We start from the raw sequence: 24,034 nt of genomic DNA on the forward strand, positions 1-24,034 counted from the left end.
AACTCGGTATAATTATTTGTATTTTACACAGATCCTGTTAAGAGCTGGAAATGTATAAATGGAAATAAACCTTTGTCAGGTATTAAAAAACATGAGTGAAACCAGGTATTGGTATTCACAATGTTAATGATCTAAAGAACATTTTAAATTACTCTAAGCAGGAGAATTGAAACTGAGTAAATAGATCACATGCCTTTTATGCCATATTCTGCTGATTTTATTTAAATTTTTCTGATTTATTTGTGTTAAACCGATTCAATCCCATTTCGCTACAGGACATGAGATTGATGTTCAAATTGGAAACTAACAAGAAGTGAACATATCCTCTCACCGCTCTGTTGTAGTGCATAGTAGACATTAAATTAGTCATGGTTGTTGAATCCACAAAGACGAAATGGAAAAACACCAAATGAACAGCAACAACTTTCTAAGCATGCACAGAGTCACCATACTGAAGTTTCAACCTTTATAAAAAGCCTTCACTGCTAAAGATGAGATGTAGCCCCTTGGCCATACACCAAACCTTATTTTGTAGGACTAATTGCTCTTTAGGTGAGACGACATTCTTGACTTGATTCAAATAAGTAAAAGTGAGTACATTAACTACATTATGTACTTGTTTACACATGGGATACTTGAATGGCAAACATTTGATTTTTTACTCCACTACTTTTATCTGACTGGTATCATTTTGTTATGTTAATTAGTTGCATGGGAGATGTAGGACCCACCATTCTTACAGCTTGATCCACGCTGGGACGAATGGTCAGGATATCTCGGCACCTATAACTTCTGTTGGATCTGTCTCTTGTGAGTCCCCCAACTTTTTTGGAAGTGCAATACTAAATTGCTGGAGCACTTCTTTCAAGTGTTGTTTTTGTATTTATGCATCAGTAGGGCTGTACCGAATAGTTTGAAAGCTTGGAAGCTTCATTCATAATATTCAATGACTGCTGCACAGCTCATTTTCTTTTTTGCGTGTCTATTGATTCTGTCGGTTTATACTATTTGTAGAATTAGATTCCAGTAGGATTGTTTCCGACTCTTGCAATCCAAATATTTCCAATAATTCCTGAGTGTTCAAAAGTCTTTCAAAAACAACAGTTTCATTATGGTCAAAAGACTGTTTGCTCTCCAGAGTTATTTTCATTAAAGAAAGTTGATTTAATAAAAAGGACACTAATTTAATCTGATAAATCCCTTAATTGGTGATAACGTCATAAAATAATCCAATGATATAATGCAGTACAAGTCATTCTGTATCATGAGTTTATTTTTGAAATTTAACATGGTGCTGCTAATATTCCTTCTAGATTTTGGTACTTTTAGATCTCAATACTTCCTCCACTGCCATCTTTTGATTACATTTCTTTGCTGTCACATTTGTGAGGTGACCTGGCCAAGGTCAGTGGCTACCAAATGTTTACCCCTCACACCCAACTATGTGGCCGGAGGAGTTTGGAGTGGGTGGGCCCTGCGATGATGTGCTCACAAAGTCCACACTGTCCAGACAGTCCTGTGCACACCTAGTCCCACCCCTTCGCTCACCCCTCAGTTGCCTACCTCTCCCCCTCCTGCGCTCCCCTGTTCTCTTCTCCTGCTCCTCTTCCAGGGTCAGCTACTCGTTTGAAGTTTGAGGAGTTTTGGAGACTCATCTTATCCCTCACAGCCACCATGGTTCACAGCAGCAGTATCTGTAGATTCCTCCTCCTGGTGCTCCTCGGCCTCTTGGTAGCATTTGTACACACAGGTAAACCTTTTTTTGAGTGTGATTGATATGTTTATTTCCTCTCTGTGGTTGGGTGACAAGTATACAACCTTACCTGTGTGTGCTACAACTATTTATGGTAGAAATATTGCAAGAAACCGTAGAAGATAAAGCATGCAAGACCTCAGTCTGATTTATAGAAATAAATTGTTACAAATAACGTGACAAATTGTATCAAGAAATTCTGAATGAAGTCAAACGCCTCTTGTTACAGAAAAATGGGGTCATTTTAAATCATTGCTGATCTTTTTTTGCACTGAATGCTGTGACCTAAACATTTTAGAATAGGTAGGTTTAAGGTTGTATATTCTAAACCCTTATATTTTATTATCTGATGTATGTGATTCATGGGTCCTGTGTAGGTATCAAATCAAAGATGTGTGTGTACGTGTCATTTTTGCCCTCTTTTTCCATACACACACCCACACATTCACAGGCCTGGATGTGTCTGCAGTCCGATGTAAATGATGCAGTTGTTGAGACTCTGAGAGCTGTGAAAGCTGCTCTTTGACAAACAGGATGATTTAGTTGCTTTCATGATTCCTGATGTTCATACGGAACTGAATACCTGCCGCCCTCTGACTCCAGCTATTAAGTTAAAGTGATTCTGTGTAGTATCGGTTTGAGGTAGTGAAACGTCCACAGGTTTGGAATTTATTTCATATATGCGGAGAGATTTGAGAGGAAGAAGCAGGCACAGATTTAATGTCCTCATCTCAACAGGTCTCCGCATGAATGCTATTTAGAGGGGAATCATGCCCATTTAAAAGATTCATGTTATTACTATGATTTTAGACAATCAAAAAATATTAGTAAACATGAACAACTCTCCCTAATCCAAAAACTAGAGACTTTGTGATGTGATCAAGTATAAAGTCGGGATATTCTCCATAGACAATGAATTGGGAAAACACTACAATAGAATAAAGCTCATTTGGGTATAAAAAGAAAACAAACATTCTTAGGGTCCACTAAGTCAGTCTGCCATTCATGTATATGGGGCATTTTCAGGTTTATACTTGATGACATCACAAGTTTTAGACTTACTGCGCTGGTTTCTGGCTTTGAGAGTAGCTAATGTTCACAAATATTGATTGAACTTTCCTAGGCCATAGAAATACCATTTTGTAATTCTTAATTTAGATTCTGTTTCCCTTTAATATTTGACAGATCAGCACACTCACTGGTCTTTCTTTCACTTTCACTTACTGTATTTCTCTGTTCCTCTTTATAACATCTCTCAAATATACTTAAAAAAAAGCTTTGGACATAGTAGAGCAACTCTCAGGCACAAAGGTCACAGTAGAGGTCAAGAGGGCGACGGGACCACAGGGGTGTAACAAGTCGATGATGTCCACCTTGTCCTGTGAAAAGAAAACACGATGTCAAGGTTTCTAACATTGAGGTGCCATGACCTGCCTATACCTTTCTAAAAATATCTTGCGGCCTCCTCTGCCTTTGAACAACTTTAAGGTGGAAACATATGTTTAATGCACCACAACACTTGGTAAACACAGACAAGAGAAATGTTATTAAGGATGTTCTGCTTCACACGGAGTCTCCACCCTGCAGCTGCCTCTTATCTGTCTGTTGTTGGCATGTAGAGTAGGCTATGTGATGTTTTCAAGTAGTGCCAGCTAGCTTGACCACATCACCAACCAACCCAGTGACTGAACCAGCATGACATCTGAGCCTTGTACTGCAATACAGAGAAGGGTTCATCATTGTGTAACCCCACGCTGGTGATTTGTCAAATATTTTACTATGGAAAATTCGGCCACCACTTATAAGTTAAAGAGGGTAAAGCAAGGACACACAACACCACCGATGTCATGTTTGGCCTACGTCGCTCGCGGTTTCGATGCTTGGCCAGGTTGCTTTTCACACACACCCGTCTGCGCGTTTTGTCATCTCTCTGGCTGGTGTGAAATCCTGACCGAAGAGGCCAGAGGTAACAACAAATGGCCTTCTGTGTTTCCAGTGTCTGAAATCAACCTGACAGTCTGTCAGGCTTTTATGAGTCTGGACTTGTGTATAGAGGGTTTTTGATTGACACGTGGAGTCATGTCTTTAAAAAGTGTGACTTTAAAAGTGTGCAGTGATTCCCAACCAGAGGTAGCCTACCCTAGAGGGTAGCCTACTTCTGTGGTTACCAGGTGATACATGGGAAGCTATAGCCTACTAACCTCAACTAAAAAAAAACAATCATATGAAATAGTGAGCTGAAAGTAATGGATAAACAGTTAGCTAAAAGTAATGGATAAAAAGTTAGCTAAAAGTGATAGATAAACATTTAGCTACAACTAATGGATACATAGTTAGCTAAAAGTAGTCTAATGGATAAACAGTTAGCTAAAAGTGATGGATATACAGTTAGCTAAGTGATGGATATACAGTTAGCTAAAAGTAATGGATAAAAGTATGGACAAACAGTTAGCTACAAGTAATGGATAAACAGTTGGCTAAAAGTGATGGATATAGGCTTACAGTGATCTAGAAGTAATGGATAGGCCTATACATTTTTCTAAAAGTGAATGGATAAACAGTTAGCTAAAAGTAATGTATAAATAGTTAGCTAAAAGTGATGGATAAACATTTAGCTAAAAGTAATGGATAAACATTTAGCTAAAAGTAATGGATAAACAGTTAGCTAAAAGTAATGGACAAACAGTTAGCTACAAGTAATGGACAAACAGTTGGCTAAAAGTGATGGATATAGGCTTACAGTGATCTAGAAGTAATGGATAGGCCTATACATTTTTCTAAAAGTGATGGATAAACAGTTAGCTAAAAGTAATGTATAAATAGTTAGCTAAAAGTGATGGATAAACATTTAGCTAAAAGTAATGGATAAACAGTTAGCTAAAAGTAATGTATAAATAGTTAGCTAAAAGTGATGGATAAACATTTAGCTAAAAGTAATGGATAAACATTTAGCTAAAAGTAATGGATAAACAGTTAGCTGAAAGTAATGGACAAACAGTTAGCTACAAGTAATGGATAAACATTTGGCTAAAAGTGATGGATATAGGCTACAGTTAGCTAAAAGTGATTAATAATTTGTTTTTAAAGTTAGCTGAAAGTAATGTAAGCTATAGGCTAAACAGTGATCTAAAAGTAATGCATAGCCTATAGGCCTACAGTTAGCTAAAAGTAATGTATAGGCCTATAGCCTACAGTTAGCTAAAAGTGATAGATAAACAGTTGCAATAGTTAGCTGAAAGTAATGTATAAACAGCAAAAGTTAATGATAATGATAATAAACTGATTAGTTATTGTTAAACCGTGAGTGACACACCATGATGGATGATGATGAAGAGGTAGGCTCCTTGAGCTCCTCTGATAGGGCTGTGGGCTACATGAGACAAGAAGTATAATGTTGTTTTTTCCTTGAGGCCTCAGTTATGTTAATTCCATGAAACAGAAATTACAAGCTTGAGTGACCTCCTCGTGGAAACAAACATCAACGGAAAACATTATGTTATTATTTTTTGCCTTATTAAATCAAGCTGTCCAGAAGGCACAGCCTTTTACACACATGGACTGTTTAATAAACAAGTTTGTTTGACATCCAGTGCCCAGCCGGTGCCGGTTTGGGCCTGGCCGGTTGTTACTGGTTGCAGCCCGCCGCCCTCCATGACCGCACAAGCTGCCTTTTGTGCCCTCGGCTGAAGGCCTCATTGATGGCTGAGCTGGCCAGAGGCCCGGGCCTCCAAACCTCCAGCCAGCAACAGGACAGGAAGCAGCACACGACTCAGAGTCAACACATCAGCATCAAAATACTCACATCAGAAGTGCATATCAGAATTTAAAAGATACCGCAGCTAACATGCTGACATTAAAGACTCAAGAGATTATAGTATATGCACTAGTTTCATAGTAATCTTGAAGAGAGATACTAAAACACTTCTTTGACAATAACAGATTAAGACAGCAAAAGAAAGATGTAAAGCAGGGTGAAGGAGTTTACTTAGGGCGTCAGAGGCTACAAAGTAAATATGTATCATTAAATAAACTGAGTGTAAATATGTTTGGATAATGGTTTTGTTGGTATGAGTAGAGTTGAGGATAGGATAAGTGAATCACTGAGTGGGTGGGCTTGTGCGTGAAGAGTTTGTTTTTTGAGGGGAGATGAAGATCAAATGTTTCCCATGTTCCTCTGAATTTCAAAAGAAAAACTATACAACTGCCCTTACCATAAAGATGTCAGCAACCGTAATCGTCTTTTTGGTGGTATATCAGCTCTAAAAGCCATGCTAGGAAATAGAAATGTGGCCTAGAAAGAGACCTTGTTTCTCTGGCTACTGCAGAGGTGTGAAAAGTCTCAGGGTAACTTCATGCTCAGATGGGAGGAATGTCAGAAGACAATTTGGGATGGAAAGAGAACAGACGTTAATTTGGCAGAGACGGTTGTACACACCTTAAGCTTCATGCACCAATATTTGCCTCTCCTGCAAGATGTTTGTGCTAAAGCATAAAATGTCTACAACTCCAATGAAATAATTAACCAAACCTTGGCTGAAGGAGTTTTTTAGACAATGGACAAGCTTGGTTGAACCTTTGAAACATATCAAGAGGCTACCTGTAGCTCAAACGGACGAAATGTTCATCCTCTACAAAGACGTCCTTATGCCCAGGCCTGAGCCGTTAGCCCAGTGGGACAGAGAGAGGCTGTTGGGGTCATTACAGACGGGGCCATGTGTGCAGCTCTGCTTCCCTGTAGGCCTGCACGTCCAGAGAAAAGTCAAACAGAGCTATTAGCAAATGTGTGCACCTCGTCAGTGTAATTACTACCTCAAGAACACATACAGTAAATCGATATTGCACAGGGGATAAGAGACTGCTTCTAGATCAGCCATGTTAAAGGGATAGTTTGGATGTTTTGAAGTTGGGTCGTTTGAGGTATTTATCCTTCGTCAGTGTATTAAAATGCTTTGCTCCCGTGCTGGTACTCCTGTCTGTTTCTCCAAACGGGGGTCGTGCAGATCGTCATCTACTGTAGGTAACACACTGACTATGGATGAGTTCCTCATACATCCGACTTCCAACAATCCGAAGAAAGAAACACAAGTAGTGATTAGTTTTTTTTGTTTTGGTCTGCAGAGACAGTCGCAGACTCAACAACCAGAGACAACCAGGACACCATGTCTGGAGAACCACCCAGTGACGTCACGACCAAAGACCCTTTCCAGGACATGACGGAGCAGTCCTTCACATTCGACTACGAGGACACCACACACTCTCAGACTCTGGACGAGGAGGAGGGTAAAACCAACACTATATGCACCAGATGTGTGTCAATCATATGTATTCAAATTATTAAAACTGTGTGTATGTGTTTGCGTGTGCAGGGGTGCTGGGGCCAGGGGCCATCACAGCCATTGTTATAGCGGTCTTCCTGGGAGCGTCTGTCCTCCTCGCCCTCATCGTCATCACACTCAGAAAGTTCACCGCCTCCTAGAGTGAATACATCCCCATCTTGTATGCATGTGTGTGTGTTTGTAGGTTCTCTTTTGCCTCTCATCTCAATCTTTCAACTCTTTTTTGCAAAGATGAGTTGTTTCTTTTGCTTCGCTGTAGATGCTGAAAATTGTGGCAGGTCCCTTGACTGACTTTTTACAGATTTCTTCCTGTAAACACACTCTTCTTGTTGCTCAACATGTCCACTTATTACTGAAGGTATAATGTTAGAAACTGGCTGGCTCTTCCAGTGGAAATCATAGCAGGTCCATGTCATTCACTTTGTTTTTTTCTTGATCTTGCATGTTCTAAAGGGGTTTTTAATGTTTGCGGGCTGTTTGTTTCCTGATGTGAAGTATCCTGCATGTGTGTTTGTTTTTATTTGTCCATGAAGTGTGTTTGTTTTTATTTGTCCATGAAGTGTGTGTGCTTTTGTCAGTCTGTGTCTTACTTTTATTCCTTCAATAAGAAAGATACACATTTTTTTATTAGTCTTTCACAATGATTTTGCCAAAATCATGTCTCAAATATTCCATTGGTGTCACCCGTGTACACGTTTGTATTGCACCATTTACAAACATTTGTAGAGTCAAAATAAGAAGAAAACATTTTAGAAAGGCTTCTTCGATGAATGTAAACAGGGTAGTTGGGTTGTTGGTTTTTACCTGCAGACCAAATATTAAGTTAGAACGTGGATGAATTTGTGTTTGCACTCAAGTGAGTGTTTGTAGTTTTTTGTCGTTGTTTTATTTGCAGAGGGGTGGAAATTATTTTAGTAACATTATTTTATCGTTTTCTGTAAACCTCAGAGTCCACAGCCTTACAGCTGGATGTTGCTATGGTAATGTCACTGCCCAATTACTTTGCAAGATTTTAATTGAATAAATAAATAAATCAGATGCCAAACCTCCGTCACTACTTTGTGTTTTTTTTTTAACACATGACCTCTGAATCAACACTGAACAGAATGATATTTATGGAGGATTTCTTTAAATGTATTATTATTATTATTATTATTATTATTATTATTATTATTATTATTAATAAAATAAACTGTTATTATTATTATTAATAATAATAATAATAATAATAATAATATAACCATTTGTTTAAAAAATAAAAGGTAATTTAGGTATTGTATGAAAACAGTTTGTACTACCAGTCCTAGTGATAAAATAAAATAGATTGATACAAAAATAAACACGCCATCTTTTCACAGGAGATAACAAAGTGCCTGCACAACATACATTTTTGTATTTTCTATACCCGTAATCTCTTTATTCTATTGTTGTTTGTGTTTTGTTTAAATGTACTTAAATCAATCAATGTAAAAAATGCTGCAGCATATGTTAATAGTAAAAGGTGTGTGTTTCAAATAACTATACAAAATAAACTGTTTACAAAAGCCATCATGGTCTCAAAACACAGAGGAGAATGTAAAGTTGTGCATTTATGGTTTATCTACAGCGACGGCTGACCTTACTTTTGTCCCTCACAACAGTAGGTGGCAGTGTGGCTGCCAGCTTCATTTGCATTCACAGGAAAAAGGTTAAGGTTTTCCCAAAAATGAAAGCTACCTCACACTAATGTGCCCTAAACCTTCCTGATTTATTCCACTTGAAAAACATTTCTTTGCTGACCGAGTTCAAAGTTCAAAGTGTCCTCCACAAACATCATCATTAACAAGCTTTGCTTCTCACTGCTGAATACGAAGGGCAAAAACAATCTTCTCACACTTTGAATACAGTTAGGGCACCTCAAACATAATCACAAATCTGCCCCTGCAGCTTCTGACAGACGTGACAGGAAGACTGGTTTCCACAGACACACTCATACTAATACCAATGCTGATGACAGCAATGTCAGTATTTGAACCATCAACCTTTATTAAGGATCACTGCTAGCTGTATACTTTGATGAAGAGATGGAAACTAAGTATAAACAAACTTGTCTTTTGACCTACAGAGTGTAATAATCATAATAATGTATTGTATTGTAATGTAATGTCATAATATGCAAGAATATAAAGTCTACTGAAACAGGCTTTTTCTTCACACATGTTTTAACATCAAGAGATGGTGTCACAATCTCAACAGCCAAACATTAAGTTTGGTGAACACATACAGTCACGAGATGCAGTTAACGATCACAACCAATATGACGTCATTTTTATATAGTCAACGCAATTCCAGTCTGAGGAAATATAATACCACAATCTTGACATGTTGTAGACAGACATGACAGACATGTGGTATCAGCAAATAATGAAGTAAAAAAAGTCTAAAAACATTGACATTTTATATAATTTTATCCTGTTTAAGTTTGTGTCCTTTTCTATATTTGTGCATTTTTAGTCTTTCAGCCCATTTCTAGTCACACCGCTAGAGTCACAACTTTGGTATAGACTAAAATATCTCAACAACTATTGGATTAAAATGTCTATTCACATTCATAGTCCCCATAGGATGAATCCAATTGACTTTGGTGATCCTCTGACTTTTCAACTAGCGCCAACATTTAAATTTATGAAACACTTTTGTTCATAACTAAATACCTGCAAAACTATTGACATTTCTATCAGTCTCAGCTGTACTTTGTGTTAAGTGCTAATTATCAAATGTTAGCATGCTAACACGTTGACTAGGATGGCGAACATGGTAAACATATCTGCTAAACATGTTAGCATGCTGAAGTTATCATCTAGCTCAAACCAATGCTGCGGCTAATCACAGACTCAGGAAGTGGTGATGAAACAACAAAGGTAGAATAGCAGAAGTATGTCTGGCACAGCACAGACACACACACACGCACACGCACACGGAACGTTTAACTCAGAGACAGGCATCTGTGGGGTAAGAGAGCAACAAGATTTTCTACTGCACAAGATACCAAAGAAAGTGCCAGGTTAGTGTTGCAGTTAAATGTTATTGATTTTGTTTTGGGAATGAAATTGATCTAAATCTATGTGGAATCAATACTTATTGTAGTATATATGTCTGCTAACAATTATCTGTGACTTCTAATATGCTGTACGCCTGTACGTAGATGATTTTTTTGATTTTCTTCGAGATACATGGCCGCAGAAATATGTAATGTATATAATATGTAACCATTTTTCACTCCTCAGAGTACTAATAGTTTAGGGTTTTCTGTCACAAGTTCACATTTTCCTTCAGTGACGACAGCAGATAAACTCCAGGTTCTACCAAAGGCCTGATTATTTGTTTTGAATAATGTTTAAATCAGTAAAGCCTCAGATCCTTATGGTACTCTTCATTTTTGATTAAACACAGTTGCACTGTAAATGTCAAACAGCCGAGTCAAGATCAAACAATATTAATACAAATACAAAAATAATTCACCAATTTTTCTCAACCTATACCCGAGATATTACTTCTAATTTAAACTTACATTGAACATACACGTGATTAAAAATAATGTGTGTTTGGCCTATACATCAGAAAGCAGATACGAAAACAACTTCACAGCAACTGAACCCACACAACTGAGACGTTTCACGTGACACTTGGTACAGTGGTGTAGTTTACATATTTGTCTGTGTGGGAACAATGACAGGAAAGACAGATTCACTTTGAAATCATCACAGACCTGTTGAAATGAAATCAAACTATTTCCCCTGCAGCAGCAGCAGCAGCAACAGCAGCAACAGCAGCAGCAGCGATACCATGACAAGCAACTGTTCGTTTGAAGGGGTGGACCACCTGATGAGATATTTCGAGCTGGCCATCTACATTCCCATCTTTGTATTTGGTCTGATTCTCAATGTTGCAGCACTCTTAGTGTTCTGCGTCTGTATGCGCAAATGGACAGAGACAACTATCTACATGACCAGCTTGGCTCTGATGGACCTGCTTCTCCTCTTCCCTCTTCCCTTCAAAATGCACGCCACCAAACACCGCTGGCCTGCTGAGTTTCAACCTCTCTGTTCGGTCTTGGAAAGCCTGTATTTTGTTGGGATATATGGCAGCATCTACACCATCATGTGTATAGCGGTTGACCGATGGGTATCCATCTGTTACCCGTTCAAAGCCAGGATACTGCGTTCACCCAAAGCGGCTCTGGGGACCTGCGTGGTGGTCTGGGTGCTGGTGCTGGCAGCCATCTCTCCAACCATCTATCGCTTCAGGGAGGCCGGGCAGACGTCAGACTTCCACTGCTTCCACGGGTTTTCAAAGAACAGTTGGAGCCCGAAGGTGATCATCTGCTTGCAGGTGTTTGGTTTTCTGGTTCCTGCGCTGGTGGTGGTTTACTGTTCAGTCCACACCATCTGTGTGCTTCAGCAGTCTGGCCAGAACAGCCCCCAGAGCAAGGCCTGTGTGAAGATCATCTACAGCAGTCTGAGTGCCTTCCTGCTGCCTTTCACCCCCAGCCACTTGGGCATCTTCCTGCAGTTCCTGGTGAGAGAAACTGTCAGTCATTTTAAGTAAACTGAACTCTAAAGTGAAAAGAGTGAAGCAGGTTAAAGTAGATAACAAATTAAGGTGAAAACAATCTCACCTCAAGGTCCATTTAGTAGCTGTTCTGGAGCTTTCGATCACAACACATAATCTTCATCAGCAGATGGAGTTTGGAACAGTTAATTTGTAGATGTTTACATATTCTTGTCTTATCATCCATGTTGGCTCAACAAGAGAAGGATTTCATTCCAAAAATCTGAATTACTTGTGTAATTAATGAACAATATAAAAGATAACTTTGTGTTACATTGCAGTCAGAAGGTGCGCTTCCTCCTTTGTTTTTATACTACTCCTGTAAGCGGGTAATACTTGATCATTTTCACACATCTCTAAGGTGACTCATTCAACTCACTCGTTCATTTTCATTTTCGTATCAAACATGGCATCTGTGGCCACAAAAAAAGGCTGTGCAGAGTTATAACACTTCTGTTCTTATGTGAGATAAGAACATGCAAAACCATAGCAGAGTTCCCCCTGCTGGGTTATCTTTAGTGTAAGATGTGAACATGTTCTAAATGTGTCATTTTAAAGGCACTTCTAGAGACGGGCATTGGAAATTAAAAGTAGCTATAAATTGCTGTGCAATTCTCTACGTATATTGTATTTGTGCCTATCAAATAAACAGTAAGTAAATATAATATGATCATGATTTTCATACATGTAGGCAGGATGGCTGACTAATGTTTCTCTTTTCCTCCATGTGTGCCCCATCACATAATCACAGGTACACCAAGGAATGATTCAAGACTGCGGCAACAAGACCAGGATCAGCCTGTTTATACAGGTAGCTATGTGCCTGTCCAACATCACCTGCTGCCTGGACGCTCTGTGCTACTACTTCATCGCTAAGGAGGTGAGGGACACCAAAAACACCTTCACGATATCAATGAGAAGCCAAAGAAAAAACACCTTCAGCACTTCAGAGGTCTGACAGCAAAGACAATTCAAGTTAAAATATATACATTTGTTGTCAGAGGACGGCTGGCGGTGAATAGGAAATCTGGCTTCTTGAGTTTTAGCAGGGCAGTGAAACTGAGAAAGAGCTGGCATCGTTTCCAGTAGCAAGTGACATGCACAAGAGCAACGGGTCAGGAAACAATCTCAATTAACCACAGGGCTTGAGAGTTAGACGGAAAGAATCTGATGAGGTCTGATACCTGATTTGGTCCAGTGACAGGAAGCACAAAGACCTCAGAGCGGGGCAAAAAGACAACCTTGGTAGCTTTTTTTCTTTTTTTCTGATGTGGGGTACGGTTCATTTTAAAGCAGCACCTGCAGCTCATTGCAGAGCTTGGTAGTCTACCACATATGCTTAAGAAGTGAAAAGGTGCTCTTCCTTTAAAGACAAACTGTCAAAGATCAGGGCTGACACAGTTCGGACCGATTTGGTTCAATAGAAACAGCAAGTACATTTTGAAACTTATTTTAAGACACAAATAATTATGATAACAATCCTAGGTTTTAATTATTATTAATTATTATATTATTATTATTTCTCTTATAGAAAATGCAGAATTACATAAAAAGTCAGCTTTGAAAAATAAATAATTAAAATTGAAGCAATTTCTCTAAATGAATAAACTTACATATTCATACAAATAATATTCAATATTCACTTACATAGTACATAAATATAGCAAGACATCGAATGAGGAAGTAAAGAAGAGGAAAGTTCTGCTGAACGTTTTAGGGATGCAAACTGACTGACTGTGTGTGTGTGTGTGTTATCAACTTCCTAAGACTCACCAAAATGGTGTCCTATATTATGCAATCTGCTTTTAGTCATGGCATATGAAAATGTATTATATATGTTTTATTTTTTTACAATGTAGCTTTAAACGTGCAATATTATTTAAATTGTTAAAAGTCAGCTGTTAATGGCAGTCTATGTACTAAGACTGTTAATATGTATTTTGATATTAGTATGTTTAGAGGAGGACATTTGATTTATGTGAACGCTGTCAAAGCTAAACCCGGAATGTAAAGTTGCACATGCAGTACATGAGAAGCTCTCTGTCTTGCTTTGCTCATGTTGAACAGAGTCACCTTGTAGTAACAGTGTGAGGTGTTCATTAGTCTCGATTAGGGTATTTACCCTGTATTAATTCAGTTTTTATTGTATAAAATAGTATGTTCTAAAACCAGAAACAAGCTGCCATGTTTTGGTTTACTTGCATTGCTTTTGTCTCAATACTTTAATTTTCACACGAGCCTCCTCTTTGTCGAGTTTCAATGTTGTTTGTTTATGCTCAATTCAGTTTTGTTTCTGTTTTAATTTCTGTTTCTGTTGTTTTTCCTTTAAAGTGAAATTAGTTTTTTCATGAAGCCGTGGAGATGTTTGATCTTTTCTTTTTCTGTTCTTTTGTGCAACTGATGTGTAAAAGAAAGTAAGCCGAGACAAAAACATAATGATGTAAAAATGTACTAAAGAGACGATAATGTAGATTTTGACATATTTTTATACCATATGCTTTACTTCAATGGCCGATGTCTGTTCTGAAACTTGAAGCTCACGTTTTCATTATATGACACAAGGATCAATTTGGCTGGTGAAAAGAAATGACAGAAATAATCGCTTTACTCAGCTTTTCTCATCAACATGACATTCATTTTAAAACCAAATCTTCCTCTTCCATTTTAAAGTGAAATACTGTTAACCACAGGATATGCATCTTGTGACGTGTGTGTCACATTCACCACAACGACGCTGCAGTGTTATGTTCTATGAAAACATCATCCACGGATCGGAAGCAGCTGGTCCAACAGAAACTGAACTGATCCGGACTTTGTGTTTGTCCCAGTTACATTATGTCTGTGCTGGCTGTGATAGTCTTTGTTTCCCTTTATTATTATTTTTAAGTTATATTTTTCGGCTTTTTATGCCTTTAATGACAGAGAGAAGTGTCGGTAGTGAAAGAGAGCCTTTGTGTCGCCTGTGCTACCGGGACGCCCTGTTTCCCTTTATAAAGATTAGTTGGACTTTAACAATGTTTGATTTACTGAAACTGCTAATGATGAAATTTCAAAAGCCAAAAAAAGTTTGATCATTTATTCTTAAAGCAGCAAGATATTACAAGAAAAATCGACACAATGTACAATGAAACAAGGTAATCCAGGACGATGTCAGCGCATATCACGGGTCTCTCTCAACAGAGACTCATTTGCTCCAGGTGGTACATTACATAGGACACCCCAAATCTTTTTTTAAATTGGGACAAATTAACATTGTAGAGATTAAAATTTCAAAATAGGAAGGTTTGGGGACTAGCAGGGCTAAAGAAAACAGGAAAAATCCAAGTAAAGAGGAGGAAGAGCAAGACAAAATGATTTTTAACCTTTCATATCATCTACAGTAAGTGATCTAACTAAAAAGCATTCTTTCTAAATATTTCATATATCCTTAAGACTAAGCATAGTATCGCTGACTGCAGACTTTGGTTCCTTCAGTCCCTCTAAAGCACTGCTACTAAATACAGTCTAAAGCCATTGTATCCAAGAAGTAGGAAAATGTCATACCAAAGGAAATAAAGACACAAACCATAAAGAAATAATTCACGAAACAAGTCGATTTCAGATAAAAATCTATGCATGTAATAATATGAAATCCAAAAGAAAAATTAATTTACAGTATATATTGCTTAGGAACAGTTAAAAGTTATATACACCATTCATTAATGATACGAACCAGCAAAGTAACGTCTAAACTACATGAGGTATGTTTTGCCATTTTCTTTCATTCAAAACAAAACAAAAGAACAACCAAGAAACAAATATTAACACATGTGCACCGTGTAAGCAGCTTTCAAGTATCCTAACCATCACCCAGAGTGCACTGGGTTGCTTAACAACAATAAGGACAAGTCTAAAATGAAATTAAATCAGGTTTTCTGACGTAAGTGTAACAAACTGACACACATTAACATTGTATGCACAGCTTAACAAGCTACAGATATATCCAAACACATTCATAACATCATTCAAATATACAGACTGACTGAATAAAAAAAGACATTAACATTGTACATGAACAAAAAAAGAGCATTTCCAACTTGAGACAAAACAAAAAGGAAACTGAAAGTAAAAACTGTTGGAAAAACACTTGCTCTTAAAGTGCAGTTACAAGCCTAAAGAATTCAAGAGGTATGTTTTAAATTGGCTTCAGAGTTGGATGGCTGTGATTTCCGTCCTAGATTTAGAACCTGTCGCAGATGACGGTTTCAACCACAAAAGTGTTCTCAAAGTGACGAATGCTATGGCACCGCTTTGTCTCGCGCCTGTCAATACCTGGAAGAGAAAAGAAAAAGCATTTTTTTTTTAAAAACAGTTCCGTAGTAGAGGTTTGCAGTGTTCATATTATATTATATTTGTCCATCTTGAATGAGCAGTGGTGATCCCCACAAATCATATCCATATATGTACTGTGTATTGCATCATATCTCTCAAGCCAATCAAAAGGCACCAACGACGGATATATCACTGAAGCGCATCACTACCTCCTCCATAGTGTGTGGATGTGTCAGTGACTCACTTAGCAGGAAGTTCCCAGGCTGCACCCACACACACACACACACACTGGCATAATAATCAGGCTGGCAGGCTGTTAGAGGAGGATTTTACAAGGCAGACCCAATGTTTGAAACGTTCACTAGGAAGCCCTTATTTGGTCTGGTTGTATTTTGTTTTCTGCATGGTCACATGACTCAACATCTCACAAATGTTGGTGTGAAAGAGGCTGATGAATTATCGGAAGTGATCCATCACTCAATACTCAACATATCATGTTGCCTGTAGAGCTGCAACGATTAGAAAATAGCCAACTATTTTGATAATCGTTTAATCGTTACAGTAATTGGCAGAAAATACTGTTTTTGGCCTCTCAAATATGGAGTTTCCCTGCTTTTATCTGTTTTATGTCACATTAAACTGAATGTTTTTGAGTTTTGGACTGGCGAAACAAGACATTTGGACTTTGAGGAACTGTGATGGATATCTTTCACTATTTTCTGACATTTTATAAACCAAATGATTAATTGAGAAAATAATCGGTAGATTAATCGATAATTTAATTAATTATTAGTTGCAGCCTTAATTGCCTGAGTAGACTAGAAAAGGAACTGGATGTGTACACTTACGTCTGTGCTGGTTGCGGCGCCTGAGGCGGTAGGTTTCTTTGCCGTAGCAGAGTCTGTGGATAAACGGGCCCAGCTGCCTCATGTTCCTCACCCTCCCTGTCACCGTCATCTCCTCCTGGATGATGTAAGTCTGGGGAAGGTACGTCCCTCTCTGTGGCAAAGAAATACAAATGAATCACTCAGTCGATCGATGGGAATATGCTGTCTTTCACTCTCGGAGACAGCTATTCATCTCTAACAATGCTGTTACAGCTTCATCAGTGACAACAGCAGCGGATGTAGTGGGTGTCTCACCTTGACATTGACGAGCAGCTCCCACAGATTCCGTGGAGGCATCACCAAGGTTGTGTTTAGCTCGGTGATGTAGCATTTGTCCAAAGCAATGTCATGATAAGCTGTGAGGCCCTGAAGTCAATATAAAAAAAAGGTTACAACCTAAGCGATAAGGAAACACTTCAACGAGAAAATATAATGAGAGCAAATCGGTGAAAATATGGAAGAATTAACCTACCCTCTGAAAGTCGTGGATGATATCAGCCGGGTCACTGCCTCCAAAGTGTGGCACAGGTACACTGATCTGCTCGTAGTTGTCGTCAAGGTAGATGCCCACATTCTCCTCGAGTTCTTGTCGGCCCCTCAGAGGAGCGTATACAGAGTCCTCGTAGACTACCCGGCAGTGGAACAAGCTGTCTTCTGGGATCTGCTAATGGGGCGCAACAGAGCTGAGTTAGCATGTGATAGTTACTTTAGATTGTATCTCTTTTAATATTTGTGTTCATTCTGTGCCACTGGGTTCAGGATATAATGTAAGAAAGGGGAAGTAGAGTGAACTGACCTGAGGTATAAAGTAGTAGCGATAGACGTAGATAGAGGCCAGCATCAGTCCTGACATGAAGACCACCAGACCAAAGGTGAGGCAGCAGAGGCCAATTGGAAAAGTCTTCTTGGGCCTGATGGGAAGAATAAGCTGCTCCTGTTAAAAAGAAAAGCAGTTTGGTTAGTAAAGTCAAGGAAAATGTCAATATTTTGTTTCCCCTTTGATTCAATGCATTATTGCTATTTATTTAGAAACATTTTAAATAAAGGACCAAATTAAATAACAACTACTACTAGGTTTTAATGAAGCGCCGCAACAGAAAACTGTAAAAAATATATTTTTTACTTTTTTTATCTAACTGAAGCTACTTAAGGAATAGATTTGGAGCACGATATTAGGAACATGGCTTAGTAGTTAAGTTTAAGTAAATCATATCCAGTTATATAAGTATCAGTGGACATAATGTCCTCTCACACTGCCATGCTTTCCTGTACAAAGTCGAAAGTTAATTCTGATGGGAGGCGGTTGCAAAGTCGTCAGTCAGAAGAGGAGATCTGATAGACGTAGGATGGACTGGAATAATACATGCCAGATGCCCACCCACAGTCTCTCAGTCAATCTGCTGTCTCTCCATACTACTGTTGCTATGGAGAGCGGAAGTAGAGAGAACAGATTGTGCCAGGCTCTGACGAAGATGCTTGCACGTGGCCGTCTGGATCTATTCTTGGAGGCCTACTTCCACGCTCCATATTTGTTAGTTCCCTAGCACCCACAGTGGGAGTCAAAGCGAGAAGAATTGCGTGGAAGAATCCCTCAGCAGAGGCGGACATATTAATAGATCTACACACGTTGGCTCTGACGCCTAGCCTAGTGTTGCAGCCAATCAGAATCCACACAACCTTTTAGATCATTATTATTCTCCAGTTGATGTAACAAACAGGTGAATTTGTTTATAGAAGGCATTGATGGGTCACGGATTGGTTTTCATTTTGTGTACAGTGTGTTGGGGAAAAAAGACAAGGCTTAAGACAGCCGGCGTACATCCATTGTGTGCGAGATATTTAATTATGTTTTACTCATGGGAGGTAGTCTAGAAAGGTGGCTAAGAAAAGCTGGCCTAATTTTGAAAGCCTAAACACAAGGTTTAAGACATTCTACCCATCATGTGCACAATAAACTACTCTATATATTTATCTATCTATCTGTCTATCTATCTATCAACTTTAAAGCACAGTTTAATTTGGTTCAAAATGTTGGTTAAGCAGGCCCTATGTTTCAGAATTGGAGCCGAAGACTAAGGACTTGCCATCTACCATGTTGCAAGATAAGGTTCAGGGACACAATGAGATGTTCAGTTCCTCACTGAACCCCCCTTTGAGAAATAAAAAAACCTGTACCCAATCATGCCCACTGTCTACATACAACACACATAAACCTGGATTACCACTCTCAATCACAGGTTCATGCCCTCTAAGGCGCAACCTGCAGGATCCACGTGGTATAACACCTCGTGACGTCACTTACTGGTGCAGTGACCGCATCTAAAAGCTGTTTTCTCATTTCGACAAAAACTGAGGCTATGTGCACCCCTACCGCCTATACTGAGACATGGGAATATTTTATACATGCGTACTCATATACAATTATATTATTTAAGCCTATACATATGAACCATTTAGAGTAATGGTGTCATATTCTGCTGAAGGCACAATTACAGGACAGCCATCTGCAATGTGTCCTCTCGGTGGCAAAACAAGGTGACGTAATGTCAACATCCCCGGGCTTGCATAGCTTGCAATGATCGTTTCCCTTGTTTTATAACGTTGTAGTACAATACGATTATTTCTGTCAGAAAAATAGTGTCCTATAGTAACTGCACCAGCTGAAGCAATATAAAAAACTTCAGTACATGGAGTGATTTTCAAACATTCAGTTTTGCAATAAAAAAAACATAACTGCAATATAATATCTTAAGCACATACTGGCTTTTGTTTACAAATAAACTTGTTTGCATAATTAAATAGATCATGGATCACCAGATAAAATCAAATTCCATCAATTGACATGATGATGCATGGACAGACAAATAAACGTTACAGCAGAGAACAATCAGATGAACGTTACTCTACCGATGCAAAAGGTGTAGTAATGCAAACATTGAGAAACGAGAAAAATGCCACAACACGAAACAAAAGAAAAACAAAGTGTGCAAACTCACGTGAGCCTGAGGTATAATGATCTTTTCTCCATCGATCTCTTTTTCTTGCTTCTGCGCCGAAACTGTCTGGAAAGTGATCTTCACCATGTTTGTTTGTTAAAGTGTATGTTTGCTTTATCTCGTAAGAGGATTTTAGTGAGCTGATTTCATCCACCGAGCCGGGAAGATTATATAGCAGCAGACCAGTCTCGCCCCCGGGGCTCAGTGACCTCAGAAGAGCGTCTTCTCTGACGAACAAGCACTGTGTGGGTCTGGAGGAAAAGCCGCCTCACCGCTGTCAAAATAAAAGTTCAAGTCTGGCTACAACGTCTAACTTTAACACGAAATACGCTGTTTGTGGGTGCTTTAGTACATATATAAATATACTTGAATGTTCAAAACTGTTTAGGATGAAAAAAAACCTATTTTATCTCCCGTTTGTTGATATTAGACTACATCGTGCCCTTATTCTGAAGGCAAGTGCCCGATATGGAAGTGCTTTCCGTATTTTATTTAAAGCTGCATCTCCTGTTCTGTTCTCAACACTATCATCCGGAAATGTAGGGATGTTTCAAACTCTCAGCCAGCTACTAGACTGCTATAAAGTTTGCTCTTGGTCACTATTATTGATAATAATGACACTAATATTACTACTAATAATAATAATAATACATTTTTACACATGTGCATAAGCAAGGCATGTAATGCATACAGTATTGTACAATACATTACAGTGTACTGTACAATGTGTGCCTTGGTTTGAGTATTTGATTTCTAGTATAATATACAGTATAATGTAATGCAATGTTATTTGAGTATTTGAGCATTTAGCATTGTATAAACCTTGCACGAGGACTTTAAAGAGCATTTAGCATTGTATAAACCTTGCAAGAGGACTTTAAAGAACATTTTACATTCCTAAAATAGATCACTTCGTGTGGTAACAAAGTGGGGTATTAGTGTTGTAGATAACAAAAGTAAAAAATATATATATTTTACAAACTCTAAACTAAGCTTTAGTCGAATTTCATGAATAAATCTTGGTCAAATCTGGTCATTCTATGTAATTATTATTATTTTATTTACCTAAACTAACTAAAAACCTTACGGCCACCTTTTTAACACCCAGCAGCAAGACTATTAACAGTGTACTGAAACAATTAAGCTATAATAGTGGATCACTGCAAACCAAATTACATACCAACTAGTGCATATCTACCCTCAAAATGAAAATGACAAAACACATGTATATTTGCAGACATGCACACAGCTCTCGTCACCATATGTGGATAGCCATATGACTCACTACATACATAAAAATAAAAACCTCTACTTGAAAGGCTCTATTTACAAATTATACCAGAATAGGCAATAAAACGTCACAAAACCTTCCAAATACAAGGGTTTCAGGCTGCTTGTTCATTTGGAGAGGCCAAAGGCTCTTTACACTCTTTAACATGAGTAATGTCCTTGACAAATGGCTCATACCGTCCAATTCACATTAGTTGTTTTACAGAGGGAGTGGAGCACTTGACCGTCCTCATAGGTGGACTGATGGCTCACAATCAAGCATGAAATAGGCCCAGCTGACTAATGATGCAATGTGAGAATTAGCAGATAGGTGGCCTATAGACATTAAAAGAGAGTGCTTACGAATGTTAGTATTAAAGGGTACATATTAAAGTACAGAGAGAACAAATGGCAGTAGATTGGCTGAGGAGTGCTGTATCTCAAAGGCAGGTATCAAAAACATCACCTTGGATCTAAAGACATATCATGAGACCAAAACACTTTTTCAAGGCTTAGTATTCTTATGCCCTAACCTTTCTAATTTTTTGGTAAATGTTGTTTTTGCAAGAGGAGCGTGACATACTGAAATAACCTAGATAGGAAGAACTGATATATATATATATATATCTTGGTTTTTAGAGCGATCAAGAGTGGTTGTTGTCATGTATTTCTATTCAAACAATGATTTATATGCCCATTCATTTAATTGGTTGTATCTTATTTGTTTCATCTATGTATAGAAGTTGCATATTATATTTGTAACACCTTTTTGGTCGAATTTATCTTAGAAGTTCATGTTTTTAATCTGTATGTAGGTCCAGAGTGAAGTTGGGGACAAAAGCTAACATGACTACTGGTGATTTAGCGGGTACGAGCGTTGCGCGCTCTCGATGTGTCTTGCTCTCGGAGCCAGTTCCCCCATTCATATGTAAATCAACCGTCATATATACCTAGTACATGCCCCCACGGAGCAGCATTAAGAAGCCCAGTCCCTCAGCAAGCTTTGTTGGCCGCTGGGATCGCCCGGCCATCTGTCCCATTAACAAACTGTAACGGCTCTTTGGATTACACACCAACCTCCAGTCCAGTGGGTTTCTGGCAGCGCCTGGGTTAAACTTTAACAACATGGCCCCCATCCGTTACAACTCAAACGACATGGACAGAGGTGATAACTGCAGTGAAATCAAGTCTGACAGAAAGGTAAGGGCCTAAATGAACACGTAATACCAATATGTCTGTTTAAACTTGGCTGGTAACTGTATGTTAACTCCATTGTCCTTACTGTTTTTGGCAGATGAGAAAACCTCTGGTCGAGAAGAAAAGAAGGGCTCGCATCAATGAAAGTTTACAAGAACTCAGAGTTCTCATGGCGGATGCAGACGTAAGATACTATACATATATTTTCAGCCCCCTGCTTCATGTCACGCTAGTGTTGTTACTTAACATGACCTACGTTTGTTTCTTGGTTTAGCTAGCTTGTGTTGCCAACGCTTGTTACTTATTTTTGTCTGTGTCACCCGCTGCAGTTACAATCAAAGATGGAGAATGCCGAAGTGCTGGAGATGACAGTGAAACGGGTGGAGAACATCCTCCAAAACCGGGCTCAAGGTATACATTGTGTTATCTACGTTTACTTGGGAGTAATTTACGCCATTAAGCGACAGTTCATGGAATATATTACTTTTCCCCAAAAATATTAAACTAAACTAGCATATTACTTGTATGTCATCCTCCCGCCGAACAATATAGTGCTTTAAAACTGACCCACAAATACATTTATAACGGTTAGTGCATTAATATTCTAATTAACTGTGCTGAGGCCACAGGTGCGCGTGTGCATCTCCAACCGCGGCTCAACCAATCAGAACAGAGAGTTTGTAACTGTCCGTTGGTGGTTTACTTTGGCTAACTTCTTAGCTAACGGTTGTTTTATTTCATCTCTCCGTAGAAGTGGACGCCGTTAACCGGGAGGCCTGTGAGCGGTTTGCCGCAGGCTACATCCAGTGTATGCACGACGTGCACACATTTGTGTCAAGCTCCCCGGGAATTGACCCAATAGTAGCCGCGGAGCTGTTGAACCACCTACTGGAGAGCATGCCCCTTAACGACGAAGACCGCCTCCGGGTGTTGCTGCCGGACACGGTGGCAGAGTGCCCCGGCAGTAAAAGCAGCACTTGGTCCCTGAATGAGAGCATGTACACGGCTCTGGTGTCCCCGGCCCCCTCCACCACCTCCACCGATGACCTCTGCTCTGACCTGGATGAGACTACAGACTCGGAGCAAAGTCATCTTTCTTCAGAGGAGGAGGCTGACTGCCATGATGTGTTGAGCTTGCCTTCTTTAACTTACTCCAAGTCAATGTGGAGACCATGGTAGATCATTAAAAAAAAAAGAATAGCGTGTTTTAAACTACACTAGATGATTTAATGCTTTGTGTTAGGCTGTTTTGTGGGGGAGACCTCAGTACAACCCTGCTGAGATGACAACTTTGAAACTTGTTGAAAGGCATCTAAGAAGCTCTTTGTATAATTATTGGGGAACTACAATTAAACTAAAGTGTATTTAATAAATAAAGTATGCAATTAAATCTGTTTTGCAGAGGTCAGAGACTTGTAGGGTCTTCATTTGGAAGTGTATTGGCCTTGTATGGGCCTGCCTTCAGTGAAGGGGTAAATGCATATGTAAATATTTACTTGTTACATTTGAATGGGCTGTATAGAAGATAGCTGTCCCACTAGAAATACATTGTTAGTTGTGTGTAAATTATTTTGTATTTAGGGTGTCTTTAACTTATAAGTGTCCAATGACTTTTAGTAGGCTACCTCATCTGATTTGCCTAAGTTTCAACTTTTCAATAAATATCTTTGTCTTTTAAATTCTATTTGTGCAGCT

The 24,034-nt window shown here is 38.8% G+C and overlaps 4 protein-coding genes across 4 annotated transcripts; 3 read left to right on the forward strand and 1 right to left on the reverse strand.

Annotated features, from left to right (window-relative positions):
• The first annotated feature begins 422 nt into the window (after window positions 1-422).
• On the forward strand, window positions 423-8,127 carry snorc (secondary ossification center associated regulator of chondrocyte maturation). The gene is made up of 4 exons (XM_029452789.1): window positions 423-810; window positions 1,613-1,750; window positions 6,872-7,033; window positions 7,120-8,127. The coding sequence occupies exons 2-4, from the start codon at window positions 1,675-1,677 to the stop codon at window positions 7,227-7,229; spliced, it is 348 nt and encodes a 115-aa protein (XP_029308649.1). The 5' UTR covers window positions 423-810; window positions 1,613-1,674; the 3' UTR covers window positions 7,230-8,127.
• A 1,901-nt stretch (window positions 8,128-10,028) lies between these two features.
• On the forward strand, window positions 10,029-14,031 carry LOC115021996 (G-protein coupled receptor 55). The gene is made up of 3 exons (XM_029452775.1): window positions 10,029-10,132; window positions 10,872-11,646; window positions 12,431-14,031. The coding sequence occupies exons 2-3, from the start codon at window positions 10,915-10,917 to the stop codon at window positions 12,635-12,637; spliced, it is 939 nt and encodes a 312-aa protein (XP_029308635.1). The 5' UTR covers window positions 10,029-10,132; window positions 10,872-10,914; the 3' UTR covers window positions 12,638-14,031.
• A 710-nt stretch (window positions 14,032-14,741) lies between these two features.
• itm2cb (integral membrane protein 2Cb) lies at window positions 14,742-22,671 on the reverse strand. Its single transcript, XM_029452776.1, has 7 exons — window positions 22,425-22,671; window positions 19,874-20,147; window positions 17,674-17,811; window positions 17,350-17,541; window positions 17,133-17,243; window positions 16,839-16,989; window positions 14,742-15,990 (listed from the first exon to the last, which is right to left on the reverse strand). Exons 2-7 carry the CDS (start codon window positions 19,958-19,960, stop codon window positions 15,899-15,901), a joined length of 771 nt encoding a protein of 256 aa, XP_029308636.1. The 5' UTR covers window positions 19,961-20,147; window positions 22,425-22,671; the 3' UTR covers window positions 14,742-15,898.
• On the forward strand, window positions 21,520-24,023 carry hes6 (hes family bHLH transcription factor 6). The gene is made up of 4 exons (XM_029452779.1): window positions 21,520-22,342; window positions 22,437-22,523; window positions 22,669-22,750; window positions 23,091-24,023. Exons 1-4 carry the CDS (start codon window positions 22,268-22,270, stop codon window positions 23,516-23,518), a joined length of 672 nt encoding a protein of 223 aa, XP_029308639.1. The 5' UTR covers window positions 21,520-22,267; the 3' UTR covers window positions 23,519-24,023.
• The last annotated feature ends 11 nt before the right edge of the window (window positions 24,024-24,034 follow it).

The sequence above is a fragment of the Cottoperca gobio genome, chromosome 17 (genome assembly GCF_900634415.1).
Source record: "Cottoperca gobio chromosome 17, fCotGob3.1, whole genome shotgun sequence".
NCBI lineage: Eukaryota > Metazoa > Chordata > Actinopteri > Perciformes > Bovichtidae > Cottoperca > Cottoperca gobio.

Coding starts and splice junctions, on each gene's coding strand:
- snorc (XM_029452789.1), top strand. CDS start 1,675: ATGGTTCACAGCAGCAGTATCTGTAGATTCCTCCTCCTGGTGCTCCTC. Junction 1,751..6,871: donor GGTAGCATTTGTACACACAG/GTAAACCTTTTT, acceptor TTTGGTCTGCAG/AGACAGTCGCAGACTCAACA. Junction 7,034..7,119: donor GACTCTGGACGAGGAGGAGG/GTAAAACCAACA, acceptor TTGCGTGTGCAG/GGGTGCTGGGGCCAGGGGCC.
- LOC115021996 (XM_029452775.1), top strand. CDS start 10,915: ATGACAAGCAACTGTTCGTTTGAAGGGGTGGACCACCTGATGAGATAT. Junction 11,647..12,430: donor GCATCTTCCTGCAGTTCCTG/GTGAGAGAAACT, acceptor ACATAATCACAG/GTACACCAAGGAATGATTCA.
- itm2cb (XM_029452776.1), bottom strand. CDS start 19,960: ATGGTGAAGATCACTTTCCAGACAGTTTCGGCGCAGAAGCAAGAAAAA. Junction 17,244..17,349: donor TCATCCACGACTTTCAGAGG/GTAGGTTAATTC, acceptor TATTGACTTCAG/GGCCTCACAGCTTATCATGA. Junction 15,991..16,838: donor GCGCCGCAACCAGCACAGAC/GTAAGTGTACAC, acceptor TTTCTCTTCCAG/GTATTGACAGGCGCGAGACA.
- hes6 (XM_029452779.1), top strand. CDS start 22,268: ATGGCCCCCATCCGTTACAACTCAAACGACATGGACAGAGGTGATAAC. Junction 22,524..22,668: donor TTCTCATGGCGGATGCAGAC/GTAAGATACTAT, acceptor CACCCGCTGCAG/TTACAATCAAAGATGGAGAA. Junction 22,751..23,090: donor CCTCCAAAACCGGGCTCAAG/GTATACATTGTG, acceptor ATCTCTCCGTAG/AAGTGGACGCCGTTAACCGG.